This window comes from Dendropsophus ebraccatus, chromosome 13 (genome assembly GCF_027789765.1).
Source record: "Dendropsophus ebraccatus isolate aDenEbr1 chromosome 13, aDenEbr1.pat, whole genome shotgun sequence".
Classification (NCBI taxonomy): domain Eukaryota; kingdom Metazoa; phylum Chordata; class Amphibia; order Anura; family Hylidae; genus Dendropsophus; species Dendropsophus ebraccatus.
Genome location: NC_091466.1, coordinates 6930611 through 6954287, shown reverse-complemented (window position 1 = coordinate 6954287; position 23677 = coordinate 6930611). Strand labels below are relative to the sequence as shown.

General features: G+C 52.9%; 2 protein-coding genes across 2 annotated transcripts; both read right to left on the bottom strand.

The window, feature by feature from the left end:
* Window positions 1-1223: 1223 nt before the first annotated feature.
* Window positions 1224-6082, bottom strand: RBM8A (RNA binding motif protein 8A). Its single transcript, XM_069949948.1, has 6 exons — window positions 5931-6082; window positions 5792-5851; window positions 3781-3858; window positions 2585-2721; window positions 2139-2275; window positions 1224-1584 (listed from the first exon to the last, which is right to left on the bottom strand). The coding sequence occupies exons 1-6, from the start codon at window positions 5995-5997 to the stop codon at window positions 1539-1541; spliced, it is 525 nt and encodes a 174-aa protein (XP_069806049.1). The 5' UTR covers window positions 5998-6082; the 3' UTR covers window positions 1224-1538.
* Window positions 6083-10617: 4535 nt separating this feature from the next.
* Window positions 10618-22459, bottom strand: LIX1L (limb and CNS expressed 1 like). Its single transcript, XM_069949293.1, has 6 exons — window positions 22073-22459; window positions 19489-19652; window positions 19199-19339; window positions 18557-18652; window positions 16896-16973; window positions 10618-11149 (listed from the first exon to the last, which is right to left on the bottom strand). Exons 1-6 carry the CDS (start codon window positions 22311-22313, stop codon window positions 10907-10909), a joined length of 963 nt encoding a protein of 320 aa, XP_069805394.1. The 5' UTR covers window positions 22314-22459; the 3' UTR covers window positions 10618-10906.
* Between the last annotated feature and the right edge of the window lie 1218 nt (window positions 22460-23677).

Genomic DNA, 23677 nt, shown 5'->3' with positions numbered 1-23677 from the left:
ACAGGGGACCACACTGCAGTATATACAGCCAGGAGCCTGTACTGGAGACCACACAGCAGTATATACAGCCAGGAGCCTGTACTGGGGACATCACTGCAGTATATACAGCCAGGAGCCTGTACTGGAGATATCACTGCAGTATATACAGCCAGGAGCCTGTACTGGAGACCACACTGCAGTATATACAGCCAGGAGCCTGTACTGGAGACCACACTGCAGTATATACAGCCAGGAGCCTGTACTGGAGATATCACTGCAGTATATACAGCCAGGAGCCTGTACTGGGGACCACACAGCAGTATATACAGCCAGGAGCCTGTACTGGAGACCACACTGCAGTATATACAGCCAGGAGCCTGTACTGGAGACCACACTGCAGTATATACAGCCAGGAGCCTGTACTGGGGACCACACTGCAGTATATACAGCCAGGAGCCTGTACTGGAGACCACACTGCAGTATATACAGCCAGGAGCCTGTACTGGGGACCACACTGCAGTATATACAGCCAGGAGCCTGTACTGGGGACATCACTGCAATATATACAGCCAGGAGCTTGTACTGGAGATATCACTGCAGTATATACAGCCAGGAGCCTGTACTGGGGACCACACTGCAGTATATACAGCCAGGAGCCTGTACTGGAGACCACACTGCAGTATATACAGCCAGGAGCCTGTACTGGGGACCACACTGCAGTATATACAGCCAGGAGCCTGTACTGGAGACCACACTGCAATATATACAGCCAGGAGCCTGTACTGGAGATATCACTGCAGTATATACAGCCAGGAGCCTGTACTGGGGACATCACTGCAGTATATACAGCCAGGAGCCTGTACTGGAGACCACACTGCAGTATATACAGCCAGGAGCCTGTACTGGAGGCCACACTGCAGTATATACAGCCAGGAGCCTGTACTGGGGACCACACTGCAGTATATACAGCCAGGAGCCTTTACTGGGGACCACACCGCAGTATATACAGCCAGGAGCCTGTACTGGGGATATCACTGCAGTATATACAGCCAGGAGCCTGTACTGGGGACCACACTGCAGTATATACAGCCAGGAGCCTGTACTGGGGACCACACTGCAGTATATACAGCCAGGAGCCTGTACTGGGGACCACACTGCAGTATATACAGCCAGGAGCTGATACTGTACAGAACCTCCAGACTGATGGAATTTTGGGTCGCAGAAAGATGAAGGATTCACCAATGTAACATAAAAAGACTTTATTCAGAATGTACAAAACCTTCCCTCACACTCACACTCCTCCTGGAGGAAGAGGACAAGATACAGAGTCTCCCTGGCCGTCCGCGCTCAGTCAGCACTGCCGGGGGAGGGGAGGCCTGTCCGGTCTCTGTGGCATCACCCCATCCGGTCTGGTAATAGTCACATGGACCGCATCACCCCCAGGATCGAGGCGCAAAAAGAAAAAAATCACCTCAATATTTAAAACCTAAAACTTCACTAAGAAACGATAACAAAGACGAGAAGAACCATCAGACGGTGAGCGGAGGTGAGCAAGAGATCTAGCGCCTCCTCCTGTCCGGGCTCCGGCTTCTCCTGCGGCCGCTTCTGAAAAACAACCGCAATACAAGAAATCAACACATGATGGCATCTCCGGGCGCTGAGCGGTGTGAACACTACATCTCCAGCAATGCAGCGCAGCAGATACCACTACTGTAATATGCTCCGTATTATAATCAGTATACAGAACCGTACCCTGAAGTAACCATCAAGAGGAAGTGCGCTAACTGCAGTATGGAGTGTGAGTGGATAAGGAGTGATGTCTGTAGTCGGAGGATGTGAGTGGAGGATAAGGAGTGAGGTGAACCCTTATGCAGGAGTGTGAGTGGAGGATAAGGAGTGATGTCTGTAGTCGGAGGATGTGAGTGGAGGATAAGGAGTGTGGTGACCCCTTAGATGGGAGTGTGAGTGGAGGATAAGGAGTGTGGTGACCCCTTAGATGGGAGTGTGAGTGGAGGATAAGGAGTGTGGTGACCCCTTAGATGGGAGTGTGAGTGGAGGATAAGGAGTGTGGTGACCCCTTAGGCAGGAGTGTGAGTGGAGGATAAGGAGTGATGTCTGCAGTCGGAGGATGTGAGTGTAGTCGGGGGATGGGCTCTTACCGTCTCTTTCCCTTTGGAGGTCCCCGAACAAAGCACCAGTCCACGCTGATCGGCTGCCCCATCATGTCCTGACCGTTTAACCCTTCCATGGCCGCCAGGGCTTCTTTGTAAGTCTCGTACTCCACCAGAGCATAACCCTGCAGGGGAGAAAGCACAGGCCTGTCAGGGGGCAACACTCCGAGGTCTCACAGCCGATATAAGGGGGAGGGGGCTCTGCTGGGGGCTACAGTGAAGTCCCAGACTCCGGACCCAAAACTCGGGGCTCAGAAGTTCTGTCATGTCAGCGCCAATGTGCTGCAGTGTCATACTGGCAGTCTATGGGAGGCTCACGCGCCACCTCTCTGCGTCTCTCCCCGCTGAGGAATGGACATGTTCAATCTTCAGGGAGAATAGAGGGGGGCCTTAGTAATCTAGTATAGGCCCCATGACATCCAGCCTCTTCTCACCTTCAGGTAGCCCGTCCGCCGGTCCAGGTTCAAGTGAACGTTCTTTATCTCCCCAAACTCAGCAAATTTATCATGGATGTCCTCTTCTGTGGCCTCCTCGTGGACTCCGGTGACAAACAGGATCCAGCCCTCCACCGCTGAGGAAGAGAGAGTATTATGGGAACTCACTGTCACTATGCAGGATCCTATATGGGTGCACAGGATGCTATTACAGGTGTACCGGACACTATACAGGTATAAGGGATGCTATCACAGGTATAGCAGACACTATACAGGTATAAGGGATGCTATCACAGGTATACCGGACACTATACAGGTATAAGGGATGCTATCACAGGTGCACAGGATGCTATTACAGGTGTACCGGACACTATACAGGTATAAGGGATGCTATCACAGGTGTACCGGACACTATACAGGTATAAGGGATGCTATCACAGGTATACCGGACACTATACAGGTATAAGGGATGCTATCACAGGTATACCGGACACTATACAGGTATAAGGGATGCTATCACAGGTATAGCAGACACTATACAGGTATAAGGGATGCTATACGGGTGCACAGGATGCTATTACAGGTGTACCGGACACTATACAGGTATAAGGGATGCTATCACAGGTATACCGGACACTATACAGGTATAAGGGATGCTATTACAGGTGCACAGGATGCTATTACAGGTGTACCGGACACTATACAGGTATAAGGGATGCTATTACAGGTGCACAGGATGCTATTACAGGTGTACCGGACACTATACAGGTATAAGGGATGCTATTACAGGTGCACAGGATGCTATTACAGGTGTACCGGACACTATACAGGTATAAGGGATGCTATCACAGGTATACCGGACACTATACAGGTATAAGGGATGCTATCACAGGTATACCGGACACTATACAGGTATAAGGGATGCTATCACAGGTATACCGGACACTATACAGGTATAAGGGATGCTATTACAGGTGCACAGGATGCTATTACAGGTGTACCGGACACTATACAGGTATAAGGGATGCTATTACAGGTGTACTGGCACTATACCAGATGCTATTACAGGTATACAGGATCCTATACGGGTGCACAGGATGTTATTACAGGTGGACGGGATGCTATTATAGGTATACAGGATGCTATACGGGTAGACCGGACGCTTTATGGGCGCACGGGATAAGCAGATTACTCACATCTCTGAGGGCCGGGCTCATCTCCATCCTGCTCCACACTGTCATAGTCTTCTCGGATCCGGGCTCTGGACCCCTCCTCTGCACAGGGAGACAGGAGCAGCACACAGGATTACATCCAGCAACAATACTTATATAGTAGAAAGTGATTACAATAACAGCAGCATCAGTCTCTGGAAGTTATATCAGTACTGGAGCGTTATAAGAGGAGCGGCTGATATCAGTCACATAGGATGTAATAGGAGGTTATATCAGTACTGGAGCGTTATAAGAGGAGCGGCTGATATCAGTCACATAGGATGTAATAGGAGGTTATATCAGTACTGGAGCGTTATAAGAGGAGCGGCTGATATCAGTCACATAGGATGTAATAGGAGGTTATATCAGTACTGGAGCGTTATAAGAGGAGCGGCTGATATCAGTCACAAAGAATTTAATAGGAGGTTATATCAGTACTGGAGCGTTATAGGAGGAGCGGCTGATATCAGTCACATATGATGTAATAGGAGGTTATATCAGTACTGGAGCGTTATAAGAGGAGCGGCTGATATCAGTCATATATGATGTAATAGGAGGTTATATCAGTACTGGAGCGTTATAAGAGGAGCGGCTGATATCAGTCACATATGATGTAATAGGAGGATATATCAGTGCTGGAGCGTTATAGGAGGAGCGGCTGATATCAGTCACATATGATGTAATAGGAGGTTATATCAGTGCTGGAGCGTTATAAGAGGAGCGGCTGATATCAGTCACATATGATGTAATAGGAGGTTATATCAGTGCTGGAGCGTTATAAGAGGAGCGGCTGATATCAGTCACATATGATGTAATGTGCAATATAAGAATTATATCGGTGACGGACATAAGTGACTAGGGAGGCATTATGAAGGTTGCTACACTTCATATCAAGTCCATCACTAACAAAGTGGGGGAGGAGAGAGCGGATAGATAGATAGATATATATATATATATATATATATATCTTATATACACACACATATACATACATACACACATACACATATACCTGGAGAGGTGGGATAGAAAAAACACATAGTACAGACTGTGGGTGCAGCTTCCCTTCACAAGCTGGGGATCTCCAGTGGCTGCAAAGCTACAACTCCCATCATTCTCTGCAGCCGTGCAACTGCTGGAGCGCCCCAGGACAGTGAACACTGCTGTATAGGTTACACTGGTAACCAGCAGCCTGATGGGAGTTGTAGTTTTGACCCAGCTGGAGACTTCTATGTTGTCTCTACAGAGCAGCATCCTGATGGGAGTTATAGTCTCCCAACATCAGTGGTAAGAACACGGCATCATGATGGGAGTTGTAGTCCCCCAGCCCCCGTAGCCTGTACACAGCAGCCTGATGGGAGTTGTAGTCCCCCAGCCCCTGTAGCCTGTACACAGCAGCCTGATGGGAGTTGTAGTCCCCCAGCCCCTGTAGCCTGTACACAGCAGCCTGATGGGAGTTGTAGTCCCCCAGCCCCTGTAGCCTGTACACAGCAGCCTGATGGGAGTTGTAGTCCCCCAGCCCCTGTAGCCTGTACACAGCAGCCTGATGGGAGTTGTAGTCCCCCAGCCCCTGTAGCCTGTACACAGCAGCCTGATGGGAGTTGTAGTCCCCCAGCCCCTGTAGCCTGTACACAGCAGCCTGATGGGAGTTGTAGTCCCCCAGCCCCTGTAGCCTGTACACAGCAGCCTGATGGGAGTTGTAGTCCCCCAGCCCCTGTAGCCTGTACACAGCAGCCTGATGGGAGTTGTAGTCCCCCAGCCCCTGTAGCCTGTACACAGCAGCCTGATGGGAGTTGTAGTCCCCCAGCCCCTGTAGCCTGTACACAGCAGCCTGATGGGAGTTGTAGTCCCCCAGCCCCTGTAGCCTGTACACAGCAGCCTGATGGGAGTTGTAGTCCCCCAGCCCCTGTAGCCTGTACACAGCAGCCTGATGGGAGTTGTAGTCCCCCAGCCCCTGTGCTCCGTACACAGCAGTGACCCCTCCCCCCGGCCTCACCTGCGCCGAATCCTCGCCCCTTCCTCTTCTTCGCCTTCTCCTTCAGCTTGTGGATACTTTCTATGGGAGAGAAGATCAGCGTTATACACGGACACGGTGCGGCCCCTCCTCCGCCGCCCCCATTATGGCGCTCCCTCACCGTCTCCATCCTCATCCATGGCGAAGTCCTCGCCTCCAGCCTCGTGTAAGTCCAGAACATCAGCCATGGCTGCCGAGTGCGGGCTCCGTGCGGCGCTGAGAACAGAAGCTGAGCGGCGGAAGCCTGAAAATAGATCACTTCCGGCGCGTACAGATGACGTCAGGACCAACGGCTGCTGGGAACGGAAGTGACGTCACGGCGGGAATACGACGCCATATTAGGAAGGTCATGGAGCTGCGGCTTATAGCTGATGAAAACCATGAAAGAGTCCTAGTCTTACCAGTGATACACAGATGGCAGCTGGGACATGAACGAGACTATGGTGCAATCTTCTTATAAGCTCGATGGCATCCAGGGGGCGGGACTGTGACTACCTCTATACAAGATATACAGAGGGCGGGGCTGGTCTACCTCTATACGTGCTATACAGGGGGCGGGGCTGTGACTACCTCTCTATATACACATGATATACAGGGGGCGGGGCTGTGACTACCTCTCTATACACATGATATACAGGAGGCGGGGCTGTGACTACCTCTCTATAAGCGATATACAGGGGGCGGGGCTGTGACTACCTCTCTATACACGTGATATACAGGGGGCGGGGCTGTGACTACCTCCTTATACACATGGTATACAGGGGGCGGGGCTGTGACTACCCCTCTATATACACGTGATATACAGGGGGCGGGGCTGTGACTACCTCGCTATACACATGATATACAGGGGTGGGGCTGTGACTACCTCTATACACATGATATACAGGGGGCGGGGCTGTGACTACCTCTCTATACACATGATATACAGGGGGCGGGGCTGTGACTACCTCTCTATACACACGATATACAGGGGACGGGGCTGTGACTACCTCTCTATTCACACGATATACAGGGGGCGGGGCTGTGACTACCTCTCTATACACATGATATACAGGGGTTGGGGCTGTGACTACCTCTTTATACACATGATATACAGGGGGCGGGGCTGTGACTACCTCTCTATATACACATATACAGGGGGCGGGGCTGTGGCTACCTCTCTATACACACGATATACAGGGGTTGGGGCTGTGACTACCTCTTTATACACATGATATACAGGGGGCGGGGCTGTGACTACTTCTCTATACACATGATATACAGGGGGGCGGGCTGTGACTACCTCTCTATACACATATACAGGGGGCGGGGCTGTGACTACCTCTCTATACACATATACAGGGGGCGGGGCTGTGACTACCTCTCTATATACACATGATATACAGGGGGCGGGGCTGTGACTACCTCTCTATATACATAATATACAGGGGGCGGGGCTGTGACTATCATTCTATATACACATGATGTACAGGGGGCGGAGCTGTGACTACCTCTCTATATACATGATATACAGGGGGCGGGGCTGTGACACCCTATCTAAACACAGGATACAGGGGGCGGGGCTGTTACTACCTCTCTATACACATGATATACAGGGGGTGGGGCTGTGACTACCTCTCTATACACATGATATACAGGGGGCGGGGCTGTGACTACCTCTCTATATACATGATATACAGGGGGCGGGGCTGTGACTACCTCCCTATACACATGATATACAGGGGGTGGGGCTGTGACTACCTCTCTATACACATGATATACAGGGGGCGGGGCTGTGACTACCTCTCTATACACATGATATACAGGGGGCTGGGTTGTGACTACCTCTCTATACATATGATATTCAGGGGGCGGGGCTGTGACTACCTCTCTATACACATGATATATAGGGGGCGGGGCTGTGACTACCTCTCTATACACATGATATACAGGGGGCGGGGCTGTGATTACCTCTCTATACACGATATACAGGGGGCAGGGCTGTGACTACCTCTCTATAAACATGATAAACAGGGGGCGGGGCTGTGACTACCTCTCTATACACAGGATATACATGGGGAGGGGCTGTGACTACCTCTCTATACACAGGATATACAGGGGGCGGGGCTGTGACTATCATTCTATATACACATAATATACAGGGGACGGGGCTGTGACTACCTCTCTATATACACATGATATACAGGGGGCGGGGCTGTGACTACCTCTCTATATACACATGATATACAGGGGGCGGGGCTGTGACTACCTCTCTATATACACATGATATACAGGGGGCGGGGCTGTGACTACCTTACCATATACATGGTATACAGGGGGCGGGGCCGTGACTACCTCTCTATACACAGGATATACAGGGGGCGGGGCTGTGACTACCTCTCTGTACACAGGATATACAGGGGGCGGGGCTGTGACTACTTCTCTATACACATGATATATAGGGGGGCGGGGCTGTGACTACCTCTCTATACACACACGATATACAGGGGGCGGGGCTGTGACTACCTCTCTATACACACGATATACAGGGGGCGGGGCTGTGACTACCTCTCTATATACACATGATATACAGGGGGCGGGGCTGTGACTACCTCTCTATACACATGATATACAGGGGGCGGGGCTGTGACTACCTCTCTCTCTATACACATGATATACAGGGGCGGGGCTGTTACTACCTCTCTATACACATGATATACAGGGGGCGGGGCTGTGAGTACCTCTCTATATACACATGATATACAGGGGGCGGGGCTGTGACTACCTCTCTATACACATGATATACAGGGGGCAGGGCTGTGACTACCTCTATACACATGATATACAGGGGGCGGGGCTGTGACTACCTCTATATACACGATGTACAGGGGGTGGGGCTGTGACTACCTCTCTATATACATGGTATACAGGGGGCGGGGCTGTGACTACCTCTCTATACACAGAATATACAGGGGGCTGGGCTGTGACTACCTCTCTAAACACATGATATACAGGGGGCAGGCTGTGATTATGTCTCTATACACATGATATACAGGGGGCGGGGCTGTGACTACCTCTCTATACACATGATATACAGGGGGCGGGGCTGTGACTACCTCTCTATACACATGATATACAGGGGGCGGGGCTGTGACTACCTCTCTATACACAGGATATACAGGGGCGGGGCTGTGACTATCGTTCTATATACATGATATACAGGGGGTGGGGCTGTGACTATCATTCTATATACATATAATATACAGGGGGCGGGGCTGTGACTACCTCTCTATAGACATAATATACAGGGGGCGGGGCTGTGACTACCTTTCTATACATGATATACAGGGGGCGGGGCTGTGACTACCTCCCTATACACATGATATGAAGGGGGTATGGCTGTGACAACCTTGCTATAAACATGATATACAGGGGGCAGGGCTGTGACTACCTCTCTATACACATGATATACAGGGGGCGGGGCTGTGACTACCTCTCTATACACATGATATACAGGGGGCGGGGCTGTGACTACCTCGCTATACACATGATATACAGGGGGCGGGGCTGTGACTACCTCTCTATACACGATATACAGGGGGCGGGGCTGTGACTACCTCTCTATACACGATATACAGGGGGCGGGGCTGTGACTACCTCTATGCACATGATTTGCAGGGGTCGGGGCTGTGACTACATCTATGCACATGATTTGCAGGGGGCGGGGCTGTGACTACCTCTCTATACAGACTATCACCTTTTAGGTGGAGTTTTCCTTTAAGCCCCCTTGCAGGCACTAGAATATAACACACGGCATTTTTTAGAAATGGGTTTTATTAGCGTATACTGCCGTACAAACAGGGCGGAGTAGTGATATAAAACACAGGCTATTGGTCCGGTACCAGTCGTGGAGACCTAGTTAGGTAGTAATAAAAGTAGTGATAGATATAAAACGTCCGTTATACATTATAATACTGTAGTGTTCGCTCTCACGTCACATGACGCGCGGTGGGCGGAGATATTGCTTTATTTACCTGTATATCTCCCCAGAGGCGTGTCACACCTGAACCATAGGGCAATGAATGACCAATCCGGAGGCTGGGAGTAAGCTACACCCCTCTGGAGTCATCATGTGACCTCCTCTTTGTGTTGATTGGCTGAGGCACTGCGGCACCCCCACACCGGTGCCTCAGAGTTATCAGGGCAGAGGCCAGAGCTGAGCTAGACCCCATGGTGACTATTATACTGCACCCTTAGCCATTGATGGAACTCCCCTTTAAGACCTGGCTGTCACAGTGACAATGCAGCCCCATCATTGGCACAGAGCCCTATAGACAAGGATGTAGCACTGAGGAGGTGGTCACAGTGTTAACGGCAACAAAGGCGGCCATTTTATCCCTTTATATTACATTCTAGAGTCGTCTGTTCCCCTCCCCCATTGTTCGCACTTTGGACGTACTTGTGCTTGTAATATGACACGCGGCGGGCTGGACTCCGGTACAACATGGCGGCTTCCGTTCTACAGACATGGCAGCTGCCACCCTGTATTCACTCCCTAGCTATAGAAACTAGACGTAAAAACCATAGAAAACTAAACAAGTAAAAAAACGGCAGTGACCGTCGTAAGGGGCGGAGCCTGGGACTGCAGGCTATGGCGCAACGCAGCTATCAAAATATAGAATATATATATATATAAAAGACAGATAGAAGACACACAGGGCGCAGCCTGCGCCAGTACAAAGAACATGTGCAAAGATGGCCGAGCGGCTGCAGGAGACTGAGCGGCACCAGGACGCTACATCTACCGTATTAGTGATCGCTGGCAGTACCATGGTCGCCACAGTCTGTAATATTACCGCTAGTCTCTTATTCCACCGCATGAGGAAGAAGTTACAGTGTACAGGGCCTGAACCAGCACCCACCCTGCCCATAACTACATACACAGAGCTATTGCTTTTACTGTATTACATCCATGGGCACTTGGGGAGTTGAGTTTGGTTTCAGGGATCCGTTCTGGTATCACCCCCCTGTACGCACCAGGAGGGCTCCAGAGCACTGTACACTGTAAGTTCTAATAGCATTGCCAGTCACAGGGGGCAAAGCCAGCAGTGCCCCCGCCTAGCAGCTGGAGGCATGGATGTTCCCCAGCTGCCCCGCAGCCAGCATCAGGATGTCCTTCTTCTCCTTGTGGTAGCGGAGCTCTTTCCCAGCCAGCCGCGCCTCATCCAGCTGTCTCTCTGTGGCCGCCAGCTCTCTGGTGAGGATCCCGGGGCTATCCTGTTCCCGATTCACCCAATCCATGGCCATCTGATTTCTCATGTCATCATCCAGCGCCCGATGGGAGTAGTGAGCCAGCACCTCCTGCAGAGAGCACATCAGGATCACAACACAGTACAGGAGAGTGAGAAGAAGGGGCAGAGGCCGTACCTGGCGGGAGCACTGCTGAGAGGAGAGGCCGTACCTGGCGGCCGCGCTGCTGAGAGGAGAGTGAGAAGAACAGGGGGCAGAGGCCGTACCTGGCGGGAGCACTGCTGAGAGGAGAGGCCGTACCTGGCGGGCGCGCTGCTGAGAGGAGAGTGAGAAGAACAGGGGGCAGAGGCCGTACCTGGCGGGAGCACTGCTGAGAGGAGAGTGAGAAGAACAGGGGGCAGAGGCCGTACCTGGCGGGAGCACTGCTGAGAGGAGAGGCCGTACCTGGCGGGAGCACTGCTGAGAGGAGAGTGAGAAGAACAGGGGGCAGAGACTATACCTGGCGGGAGCACTGCTGAGAAGAGAGTGAGAAGAACAAGGGACAGAGACTGTACCTGGCGGGAGCACTGCTGAGAAGAGAGTAAGAAGAAGAGGGAGCAGAGGCAATACCTAGCGGGAGCACTGCTGAGAGGAGAGTGAGAAGAACAAGGGACAGAGACTGTACCTGGCGGGAGCACTGCTGAGAAGAGAGTAAGAAGAAGAGGGAGCAGAGGCAGTACCTAGCGGGAGCACTGCTGAGAGGAAAGGCCGTACCTGGCGGGAGCACTGCTGAGAGGAGAGTGAGAAGAACTAGAGGGGAGAGGCCGTACCTGGCGGGAGCACTGCTGAGAGGAGAGTGAGAAGAACTAGAGGGGAGAGGCCGTACCTGGCGGGAGCACTGCTGAGAGGAGAGTGAGAAGAACTAGAGGGGAGAGGCCGTACCTGGCGGGAGCACTGCTGAGAGGAGAGTGAGAAGAACTAGAGGGGAGAGGCCGTACCTGGCGGGAGCACTGCTGAGAGGAGAGTGAGAAGAACTAGAGGGGAGAGGCCGTACCTGGCGGGAGCACTGCTGAGAGGAGAGTGAGAAGAACTAGAGGAGAGAGGCCGTACCTGGCGGGAGCACTGCTGAGAGGAGAGTGAGAAGAACTAGAGGGGAGAGGCCGTACCTGGAGGGAGCACTGCTGAGAGAAGAGTGAGAAGAAGAGGGGGCAGAGGCCGTACCTGGCGGGAGCACTGCTGAGAGGAGAGTGAGAAGAAGAGGAGGCAGAGGCCGTACCTGGCGGGAGCACTGCTGAGAGGAGAGTGAGAAGAAGATGGGGGAGAGGTTGTACCTGGCGGGAGCACTGCTGAGAGGAGAGTGAGAAGAACTAGAGGGGAGAGGCCGTACCTGGCGGGAGCACTGCTGAGAGGAGAGTGAGAAGAAGAGGGGGCAGAGGCCGTACCTGGCAGGAGCACTGCTGAGAGGAGAGTGAGAAGAACAGGGGGCAGAGACTGTAACTGGCGGGAGCACTGCTGAGAAGAGAGTGAAAAGAAGAGGGGGCAGAGGCCGTACCTGGCGGGAGCACTGCTGAGAGGAGAGTGAGAAGAACAGGGGGCAGAGACTGTAACTGGCGGGAGCACTGCTGAGAAGAGAGTGAGAAGAAGAGGGGGCAGAGGCCGTACCTGGCGGGAGCACTGCTGAGAGGAGAGCAAGAACAGGAGGGGAGAAGCCGTACCTGGCGGGAGCAATGCTGAGAGGAGAGTGAGAAGAACTAGAGGGGAGAGACCGTACCTGGCGGGAGCACTGCTGAGAGGAGAGTGATAAGAACTAGAGGGGAGAGGCCGTACCTGGCGGGAGCACTGCTGAGAGGAGAGTGAGAAGAACAGGGGGCAGAGACTGTACCTGGCGGGAGCACTGCTGAGAAGAGAGCAAGAACAGGAGGGGAGAAGCAGTACCTGGCGGGAGCACTGCTGAGAAGAGAGTGAGAAGAAGAGGGGGCAGAGGCCGTACCTGGCGGGAGCACTGCTGAGAGGAGAGTGAGAAGAAGAGGGGGCAGAGACTGTACCTGGCGGGAGCACTGCTGAGAGGAGAGTGAGAAGAACAGGGGGCAGAGACTGTACCTGGCGGGAGCACTGCTGAGAAGAGAGCAAGAACAAGAGGGGAGAAGCAGTACCTGGCGGGAGCAATGCTGAGAGGAGAGTGAGAAGAAGAGGAGGCAGAGGCCGTACCTGGCGGGAGCACTGCTGAGAGGAGAGTGAGAAGAAGAGGAGGCAGAGGCCGTACCTGGCGGGAGCACTGCTGAGAGGAGAGTGAGAAGAAGAGGAGGCAGAGGCCGTACCTGGCGGGAGCACTGCTGAGAGGAGAGTGAGAAGAAGAGGAGGCAGAGGCCGTACCTGGCGGGAGCACTGCTGAGAGTAGAGTGAGAAGAACTAGAGGGGAGAGGCCGTACCTGGCGGGAGCACTGCTGAGAGGAGAGTGAGAAGAAGAGGGGGCATAGACCGTACCTGGCGGGAGCACTGCTGGGAGGAGAGTGAGAAGAAGAGGGGGCATAGACCGTACCTGGCGGGAGCACTGCTGAGAGGAGAGTGAGAAGAAGAGGGGGCAGAGGCCATACCTGGCGGGAGCACTGCTGAGAGGAGAGGCCGTACCTGGCGGGAGCACTGCTGAGAGGTGAGTGAGAAGAACTAGAGGGGAGAGGCCGTACCTGGCGGGAGCACTGCTGAGAGGAGAGTGAGAAGAAGAGGGGGCAGAGACTGTAACTGGCGGGAGCACTGCTGAGAAGAGAGTGAGAAGAAGAGGGGGCAGAGGCCGTACCTGGCAGGAGCACTGCTGAGAGGAGAGCAAGAACAGGAGGGGAGAAGCCGTACCTGGCGGGAGCACTGCTGAGAGGAGAGTGAGAAGAACTAAAGGGGAGAGGCCGTACCTGGCGGGAGCACTGCTGAGAGGAGAGTGAGAAGAAGAGGAGGCAGAGGCCGTACCTGGCGGGAGCACTGCTGAGAGGAGAGTGAGAAGAAGAGGGGGCATAGACCGTACCTGGCGGGAGCACTGCTGAGAGGAGAGTGAGAAGAAGAGGAGGCAGAGGCCGTACCTGGCGGGAGCACTGCTGAGAGGAGAGTGAGAAGAACTAGAGGGGAGAAGCAGTACCTGGCGGGAGCACTGCTGAGAAGAGAGTGAGAAGAAGAGGGGGCATAGACCGTACCTGGCGGGAGCACTGCTGAGAGAAGAGCAAGAACAGGAGGGGAGAAGCCGTACCTGGCGGGAGCACTGCTGAGGGGAGAGTGAGAAGAACTAGAGGGGAGAGACCGTACCTGGCGGGAGCACTGCTGAGAGGAGAGTGAGAAGAAGAGGGGGAAAGGCCGTACCTGGCGGGAGCACTGCTGAGAGGAGAGTGAGAAGAACTAGAGGGGAGAGGCCGTACCTGGCGGGAGCACTGCTGAGAGGAGAGTGAGAAGAAGAGGGGGAAAGGCCGTACCTGGCGGGAGCACTGCTGAGAGGAGAGTGAGAAGAACTAGAGGGGAGAGGCCGTACCTGGCGGGAGCACTGCTGAGAGGAGAGTTAGAAGAAGAGGGGGCAGAGGCCGTACCTGGCGGCAGCACTGCTGAGAGGGGAGAAGCCATACCTGGCGGGAGCACTGCTGAGAGGGGAGAAGCCGTACCTGGCGGGAGCACAGTGCTGAATGGCTGCTTCCCTTATGGTCGGGCACAGCGCTGACTGGCTGCTTCCCTAATTGTCGGGCACAGCGCTGAGTGGCTGCTTCCCTTATGGTCGGGCACAGCGCTTACTGACTGCTTCCCTTATGGTCGGGCACAGCGCTGACTGGCTGCTTCCCTTATGGTCGGGCACAGCGCTGACTGGCTGCTTCCCTTATGGTCGGGCACAGCGCTGACTGGCTGCTTCCCTTATGGTCGGGCACAGCGCTGACTGGCTGCTTCCCTAATGCTCGGGCACAGCGCTGACTGGCTGCTTCCCTTATGGTCGGGCACAGCGCTGACTGGCTGCTTCCCTTATGGTCGGGCACAGCGCTGACTGGCTGCTTCCCTTATGGTCGGGCACAGCGCTGACTGGCTGCTTCCCTTATGGTCGGGCACAGCGCTTACTGACTGTTTCCCTTATGGTCGGGCACAGCGCTGACTGGCTGCTTCCCTTATGGTCGGGCACAGCGCTTACTGACTGTTTCCCTTATGGTCGGGCACAGCGCTGACTGGCTGCTTCCCTTATGGTCGGGCACAGCGCTTACTGACTGTTTCCCTTATGGTCGGGCACAGCGCTGACTGACTGCTTCCCTTATGGTCGGGCACAGCGCTGACTGGCTGCTTCCCTAATGCTCGGGCACAGCGCTGACTGGCTGCTTCCCTAATGCTCGGGCACAGCGCTGACTGGCTACTTCCCTTATGGTCGGGCACAGCGCTGACTGGCTGCTTCCCTTATGGTCGGGCACAGCGCTGACTGGCTGCTTCCCTTATGGTCGGGCACAGCGCTGACTGGCTGCTTCCCTTATGGTCGGGCACAGCGCTGACTGGCTGCTTCCCTTATGGTCGGGCACAGCGCTGACTGGCTGCTTCCCTTATGGTCGGGCACAGCGCTGACTGGCTGCTTCCCTTATGGTCGGGCACAGCGCTGACTGGCTGCTTCCCTTATGGTCGGGCACAGCGCTGACTGGCTGCTTCCCTTATGGTCGGGCACAGCGCTGACTGGCTGCTTCCCTTATGGTCGGGCACAGCGCTGACTGGCTGCTTCCCTTATGGTCGGGCACAGCGCTGACTGGCTGCTTCCCTTATGGTCGGGCACAGCGCTGACTGGCTGCTTCCCTTATGCTCGGGCACAGCGCTGACTGGCTGCTTCCTTTATGGTCGGGCACAGCGCTGACTGGCTGCTTCCCTTATGGTCGGGCACAGCGCTGACTGGCTGCTTCCTTTATGGTCGGGCACAGCGCTGACTGGCTGCTTCCCTTATGGTCGGGCACAGCGCTGACTGGCTGCTTCCCTTATGGTCGGGCACAGCGCTGACTGACTGCTTCCCTTATGGTCGGGCACAGCGCTGACTGGCTGCTTCCCTTATGGTCGGGCACAGCGCTGACTGGCTGTTTCCCTTATGGTCGGGCACAGCGCTGACTGGCTGCTTCCCTTATGGTCGGGCACAGCGCTGACTGACTGCTTCCCTTATGGTCGGGCACAGCGCAGACTGACTGCTTCCCTTATGGTCGGGCACAGCGCTGACTGACTGCTTCCCTTATGGTCGGGCACAGCGCTGACTGACTGCTTCCCTTATGGTCGGGCACAGCGCTGACTGACTGCTTCCCTTATGGTCGGGCACAGCGCTGACTGGCTGCTTCCCTTATGGTCGGGCACAGCGCTGACTGGCTGCTTCCCTTATGGTCGGGCACAGCGCTGACTGGCTGCTTCCCTTATGGTCGGGCACAGCGCTGACTGGCTGCTTCCCTTATGGTCGGGCACAGCGCTGACTGGCTGCTTCCCTTATGGTCGGGCACAGCGCTGACTGGCTGCTTCCCTTATGGTCGGGCAGAGTGCTGATTCAGTCCTGTGCTGACTGCTGAATGACCTGTGCAGCTGCTGATAGCCGCACAGTCCTCTCCCTTCTCCTGCTCTGAATGTATGTAGTAGAGCTGTTTGTGTCTGTATATTGCTAAGTAGCACTGTGTGTGGCTGTGGGTAAGTTTATGTAGCGGGTGTCCGTGTGATGCTGCAGCAGAGCTGAGTGAGTGTGTGGGTATAATGTCATCGAGTAAGTGACCCTGTGATTCCTTCACTGCATTAACCCCTTCACTGCCTTAGACCACCAGGGAAGCTTATTAGCTTGCAGTTTTTTTTCTGTTTCCAGTAAACCAGGGGTGTGTCTTATAAAGCAAGCCATACGGTAATATAAGAGGTGAGGCCGTACCTGGCGGGAGCACTGCCGTTCTCTCATCGCCTTCAGGCTGCCGTTCCAGTGCAAGAGCTGGAAGACCGTCATCAGCTCCTGTAACAGAGGGGAGTCAGAGGGTAATACCAGCGTCCACCAGAGAGGGCAGTATTATACTCCTGTACAGTAATACCAGCATCCACCAGAGAGGGCAGTATTATACTCCTGTACAGTAATGCCAGCATCCACCAGAGAGGGCAGTATTATACTCCTGTACAGTCATACCAGCATCTACCAGAGAGGGCAGTATTATACTCCTGTACAGTCATACCAGAGGGCAGTATTATACTCCTGTACAGTAATACCAGCATCCACCAGACAGGGCAGTATTATACTCCTGTACAGTAATACCAGAGAGGGCAGTATTATACTCCTGTACAGTAATACCAGCATCCACCAGAGAGGGCAGTATTATACTCCTGTACAGTAATACCAGCATCCACCAGACAGGGCAGTATTATACTCCTGTACAGTAATACCAGAGGGCAGTATTATACTCCTGTACAGTAATGCCAGCATCCACCAGAGAGGGCAGTATTATACTCCTGTACAGTAATACCAGCATCCACCAGACAGGGCAGTATTATACTCCTGTACAGTAATACCAGAGGGCAGTATTATACTCCTGTACAGTAATGCCAGCATCCACCAGAGAGGGCAGTATTATACTCCTGTACAGTAATACCAGCATCCACCAGAGAGGGCAGTATTATACTCCTGTACAGTAATACCAGAGGGCAGTATTATACTCCTGTACAGTAATGCCAGCATCCACCAGAGAGGGCAGTATTATACTCCTGTACAGTCATACCAGCATCTACCAGAGAGGGCAGTATTATACTCCTGTACAGTAATACCAGCATCCACCAGAGAGGGCAGTATTATACTCCTGTACAGTCATACCAGCATCTACCAGAGAGGGCAGTATTATACTCCTGTACAGTAATACCAGAGGGCAGTATTATACTCCTGTACAGTAATGCCAGCATCCACCAGAGAGGGCAGTATTATACTCCTGTACAGTAATACCAGCATCTACCAGAGAGGGCAGTATTATACTCCTGTACAGTAATACCAGCATCCACCAGAGAGGGCAGTATTATACTCCTGTACAGTAATACCAGAGGGCAGTATTATACTCCTGTACAGTAATACCAGCATCCACCAGAGAGGGCAGTATTATACTCCTGTACAGTCATACCAGCATCTACCAGAGAGGGCAGTATTAGACTCCTGTACAGTCATACCAGAGGGCAGTATTATACTCCTGTACAGTCATACCAGCATTCACCAGAGAGGGCAGTATTATACTCCTGTACAGTAATACCAGAGGGCAGTATTATACTCCTGTACAGTAATACCAGCATCCACCAGAGAGGGCAGTATTATACTCCTGTACAGTAATACCAGAGGGCAGTATTATACTCCTGTACAGTCATACCAGAGGGCAGTATTATACTCCTGTACAGTCATACCAGAGGGCAGTATTATACTCCTGTACAGTCATACCAGCATTCACCAGAGAGGGCAGTATTATACTCCAGCACATGGGGGCAGCTCCCTCTACATACATTGGGACCCTCTTACAGTATATGAGGCGGATCTTATATAAATACCCCTGTACAACCCCCGGACTATACCTGGAACTCCAGCATGGACTTGCCCTTGTTTGACTCCAGCATGAAGCGGAAGGCCCCGATCCCGGTGTTGGGGTTATCGGCTTCTTCACGGTTTCCCTGGAAAAGCAGACAGAGCGGAGCTGTCAGCCGGCACATCTGCAGATCATTACTCCTCTGCTGTCGGGATCATCTGCTTTTAATTGGTGACAACGCGAAAATAGAGACAAAGAATCTGGGGAGGCGCGGTGGGAGTGGTGTCACGGCCATAAATCAGGGGCCGTCGCCTAATGAGGATACAATTACATGCTAAAGGTCTCACTCCTCGTAACCCATAGATTACACCTCCGGGGGGCGCCACATGTGTGATGGATGAAACCCGCCCCATACTGCCCAATAAGCTCATGAAGGGGTTAATCTAGGTGTCACTCAACATTCTAGTAGATCAGTGAATGGGACCATTTAACTTTTTCTGTTGCCCATAGCAAGCAATCATTTAATTTCTTAAAGGGGTATTCCACTCTGAGCTTTTCATTCAGGGGATGTGAGATAAACTGATTGTAGGGGGGGGGGGGGGGGGGGCTGACCACTAGGACCCCCACCGATCCCAAGACCAATTCTATGGATAGGGGACCCCTTTACACCGGCTGTATTAGGTCTTCTTACGTTGAACGTGGCCAGGGCCTCGCAGACGCTCTTCTCGATGAACTCGTCGGTGATTCTGCGGGACGGATGCTCATTGAAGACGGAGTTCATCAGTGCGATCTTGGCCGCGCTCCTCCTCGCCTCCGCCTTAGTCGGACAGAACTAGAGAATTAAAGGGAATCAGTGAGAAGAGTCCAGATTCATTGGGGTCTCCACCACCGTCCACAGCCCCCGCAGGAAGGGGTCACCACCATCCACAGCCCCCGCAGGAGGGGGGTAACCACCGTTCACAGCCCCCCTGTAGCAGGTACCTGGAAGCTCCCGAAGCAGCTGCCCCCAGGGAGGGTGACGTAGCAGACGTATGGCGGACTGTTGGACGCCACCATCTCGTAGACCACCAGCGCACCGTTCTTCAGCTCGGCCCCCCGCGTCTGCTTCATCTGCCAGAACTCCTGCAGCGCCTCCACCACGTTCACTGCGGACAGGAGAAGGGGGTCGGGTCAGGAGGAGACACACTGCATCCCCCCCCCTCAGATCATCAGAAGCGCCCCTTTAAGAGCCCCCCATGTGCTATGGCTGCGGCTTGGTCTCGGTGTTCCCGCACAGCTGGGGCTCGGATCAGACTCAGAGTCTTCTCCGCCTGATGAGGAGGGCAGAGACGCTTAAAGGGACACAACAGCACAGACACCCCAAATATACCAAGGTCCTGTCCTGATATATACTGGAGAAGAATTATCGGAGATGTGGCCCCCACCATCCCCCCTCATATGTAACTATTATAGGAAGGCACCCATATACTGTATAATAACACATATATACCCCCCATATACTGTATAATAACACATATATACCCCCTCCTATATAATAACACATATATGCCCCCCATATACAATAACACATATATACCCCCTCCTATATAATAACACATATATACCCCCATATATACCCCCCATATACAATAACACATATATACCCCCTCTTCTATAATAACACATATATACAATAACACATATATACTCCCCCATATATAATAACACATATATACCCCCTCCTATATAATAACACATATATGCCCCCCATATACAATAACACATATATACCCTCTCCTATATAATAACACATATATACCCCCATATACAATAACACATATATACTCCCCTATATATAACCCGTATCCCCCATATATAACCCATATCCCCCATATATAACCCGTATCCCCCCATATATAACCCGTATCCCCCCATATATAACCCGTATCCCCACATATATAACCCGTATCCCCACATATATAACCCGTATCCCCACATATATAACCCGTATCCCCACATATATAACCCGTATCCCCCCATATATAACCCGTATCCCCCCATATATGACCCGTATCCCCCATATATGACCCGTATCCCCCCATATATGACCCGTATCCCCCATATATGACCCGTATCCCCCATATATGACCCGTATCCCCCCATATATAACCCTTATCCCCACATATATAACCCGTATCCCCCATATATAACATATATACCCCCCTCCCCCATATATGACCCATATCCCCCCATATATGACCCGTATCCCCCATATATGACCCATATCCCCCATATATACCCCCCTCCCCCATATATGACCCATATCCCCCATATATAACATATATACCCCCCTCCCCCATATATGACCCGTATCCCCCCATATATGACCCGTATCCCCCATATATGACCCGTATCCCCCCATATATGACCCATATCCCCCCATATATGACCCGTATCCCCCCATATATGACCCGTATCCCCCATATATAACATATATACCCCCCTCCCCCATATATGACCCATATCCCCCCATATATAACCCATATCCCCCCATATATGACCCATATCCCCCATATATGACCCATATCCCCCCATATATAACCCGTATCCCCCCATATATAACATATATGACCGTAATCCCCCCATATATAACCCATATCCCCCCATATATGACCCGTATCCCCCCATATGACCCATATCCCCCATATATGACCCATATCCCCCCATATATGACCCATATCCCCCATATATAACCCATATCCCCCATATATATGACCCGTATCCCCCCATATATAACCCATATCCCCCCATATATGACCCGTATCCCCCCATATATGACCCATATCCCCCATATATGACCCATATCCCCCCATATATGACCCATATCCCCCCATATATGACCCATATCCCCCCATATATGACCCATATCCCCCCATATATGACCCATATCCCCCCATATATAACCCATATCCCCCCATATATGACCCATATCCCCCATATATGACCCATATCCCCCCATATATGACCCATATCCCCCATATATGACCCATATCCCCCCATATATAACCCGTATCCCCCCATATATAACCCATATCCCCCCATATATGACCCGTATCCCCCCATATATAACATATATACCCCCCTCCCCCCATATATGACCCGTATCCCCCCATATATAACCCATATCCCCCTATATATACCCCCCTCCCCCATATATGACCCGTATCCCCCCATATATGACCCGTATCCCCCCATATATAACATATATAACCCGTATCCCCCATATATAACCCGTATCCCCCATATATAACATATATACCCCCCTCCCCCATATATAACCCATATCCCCCCATATATAACATATATACCCCCCTCCCCCATATATAACCCATATCCCCCCATATATACCCCCCTCCCCCATATATGACCCGTATCCCCCCATATATGACCCGTATCCCCCCATATATAACATATATACCCCCCTCCCCCCATATATGACCCGTATCCCCCCATATATAACATATATACCCCCCTCCCCCATATCCCCCCTATATGACACGGTTACAGCCCCCTCCCCCCGCCTCACCTCTCCCGTAGCCCTGGGTGTGTTTAGCGAAGCTCCGCACCACGGCCTCCACCGCCTCCCGCAGCACCGCCGGGCTCCCCGCACTCCCCGGGATTCCCAGGCCGAGCGGGGGCGGAGGAGCCGAGGCCTGAGGGCTGGGGAACGAGCTGCCGGTCACCCCGGGACGCAGAGAGCGCAGAGTCCCCGCCGACACCCCGGGCCCGACTCCCGGCTGTAACCGCTGCGGACGGACCGACTCCATGACCAGATAACGGGACCGTATAAACTGAGGTGTCACTCAAGGGACGGAGGCGGGGATGAGGACAGCCCGCCAATCAGCAGCCTCGCTTTCCAGAGTGGGCGGTGACCTGTGGCCAAATAACGGGAAAGAGAAGACTGGGGTGTCAATCAAACAGCCAGGGGGCGGGTCCTAGTGAAGTAACGGGACGGGACAGTAATGACAATCAGCTACTACAAGAGGCAGCCAATCAGAGAGCTCACAAGCCAGAAGGGGCGGGCTTAGCTGATAACATAATAGGCAGTAGATGAACGCTGTCAGTCACCCATTGATGGGGCGGAGCTAGGTTTAATTAGCCAATAAGAAAGATACGAAGACAAGAAATGGGGGGAATGAACGTAAAGCGCCAATCATCTTTCGGTTGTCATAGTAGTAGTAGAGCCTGTTACTGTGTACCGACCGGACATACAGGAGGAGGAGGTCAGAGGTCAGCTGTGGCCCCTCCCCCTGCCCTGTGCTCTGCTGCTGAGGCTGGTGCTGCCCCCCACTGGTCTGGTGACTTATAAGGGAGATGGAGAGATGCTGGAGGGGGAGGTCAGAGGTCAGCTGTGGACCCTCCCCCTGTACTGACCACACTGTGCTCTGCTGCTGCTCCTGGGGCCCTCCATGGTCAGAGGGAGGTCAGAGGTCAGCACCCCTATATCCTCAGCTGTGGATCCATGTTACACCCTGGCAGGAAGTCCCTAACACCTAACCAACCTACTCATCTAATGCTGCTTCACAACAATCACCCCATCATGCTCTGGTAGCCTCCAGGTGTCAGACCAGGATGGGAGTTGTAGTTTCAGCTGTGAGGTCAGGGTGGGAGTTGTAGTTGCAGATGTCAGATCGGGGTGGGAGTTGTAGTTGCAGCTGTGAGATGAGGATGGGAGTTGTAGTTGCAGCTGTGAGATGAGGATGGGAGTTGTAGTTGCAGCTGTGAGATGAGGATGGGAGTTGTAGTTGCAGATGTCAGATCGGGGTGGGAGTTGTAGTTGCAGCTGTGAGATGAGGATGGGAGTTGTAGTTGCAGATGTCAGATCGGGGTGGGAGTTGTAGTTGCAGCTGTGAGATGAGGATGGGAGTTGTAGTTGCAGCTGTGAGATGAGGATGGGAGTTGTAGTTGCAGATGTCAGAGCAGGATGGGAGTTGTAGTTGCAGATGTCAGAGCAGGATGGGAGCACCTACTACTACAAGCACCTGCTCTACCGATTGTATTGCACTGGACTGTATCCAGATCTCCATTTACTTGTATTGCACTATGGTTACCTCCAGTAAACTGTTCTATTTTTGGCAATGCACTAGACTCTGGCTTCCTCCTTGCACACCTGCACCTACACACCTGTACA

Coding starts and splice junctions, on each gene's coding strand:
- RBM8A (XM_069949948.1), bottom strand. CDS start 5,997: ATGGCTGATGTTCTGGACTTACACGAGGCTGGAGGCGAGGACTTCGCC. Junction 2,276..2,584: donor GGCGGACGGGCTACCTGAAG/GTGAGAAGAGGC, acceptor TCTCCCCTGCAG/GGTTATGCTCTGGTGGAGTA. Junction 1,585..2,138: donor CCTCCAAAGGGAAAGAGACG/GTAAGAGCCCAT, acceptor GTTGTTTTTCAG/AAGCGGCCGCAGGAGAAGCC.
- LIX1L (XM_069949293.1), bottom strand. CDS start 22,313: ATGGAGTCGGTCCGTCCGCAGCGGTTACAGCCGGGAGTCGGGCCCGGG. Junction 19,653..22,072: donor CACCCAGGGCTACGGGAGAG/GTGAGGCGGGGG, acceptor TCCTGTCCGCAG/TGAACGTGGTGGAGGCGCTG. Junction 16,974..18,556: donor AGTCCATGCTGGAGTTCCAG/GTATAGTCCGGG, acceptor CCTCTGTTACAG/GAGCTGATGACGGTCTTCCA.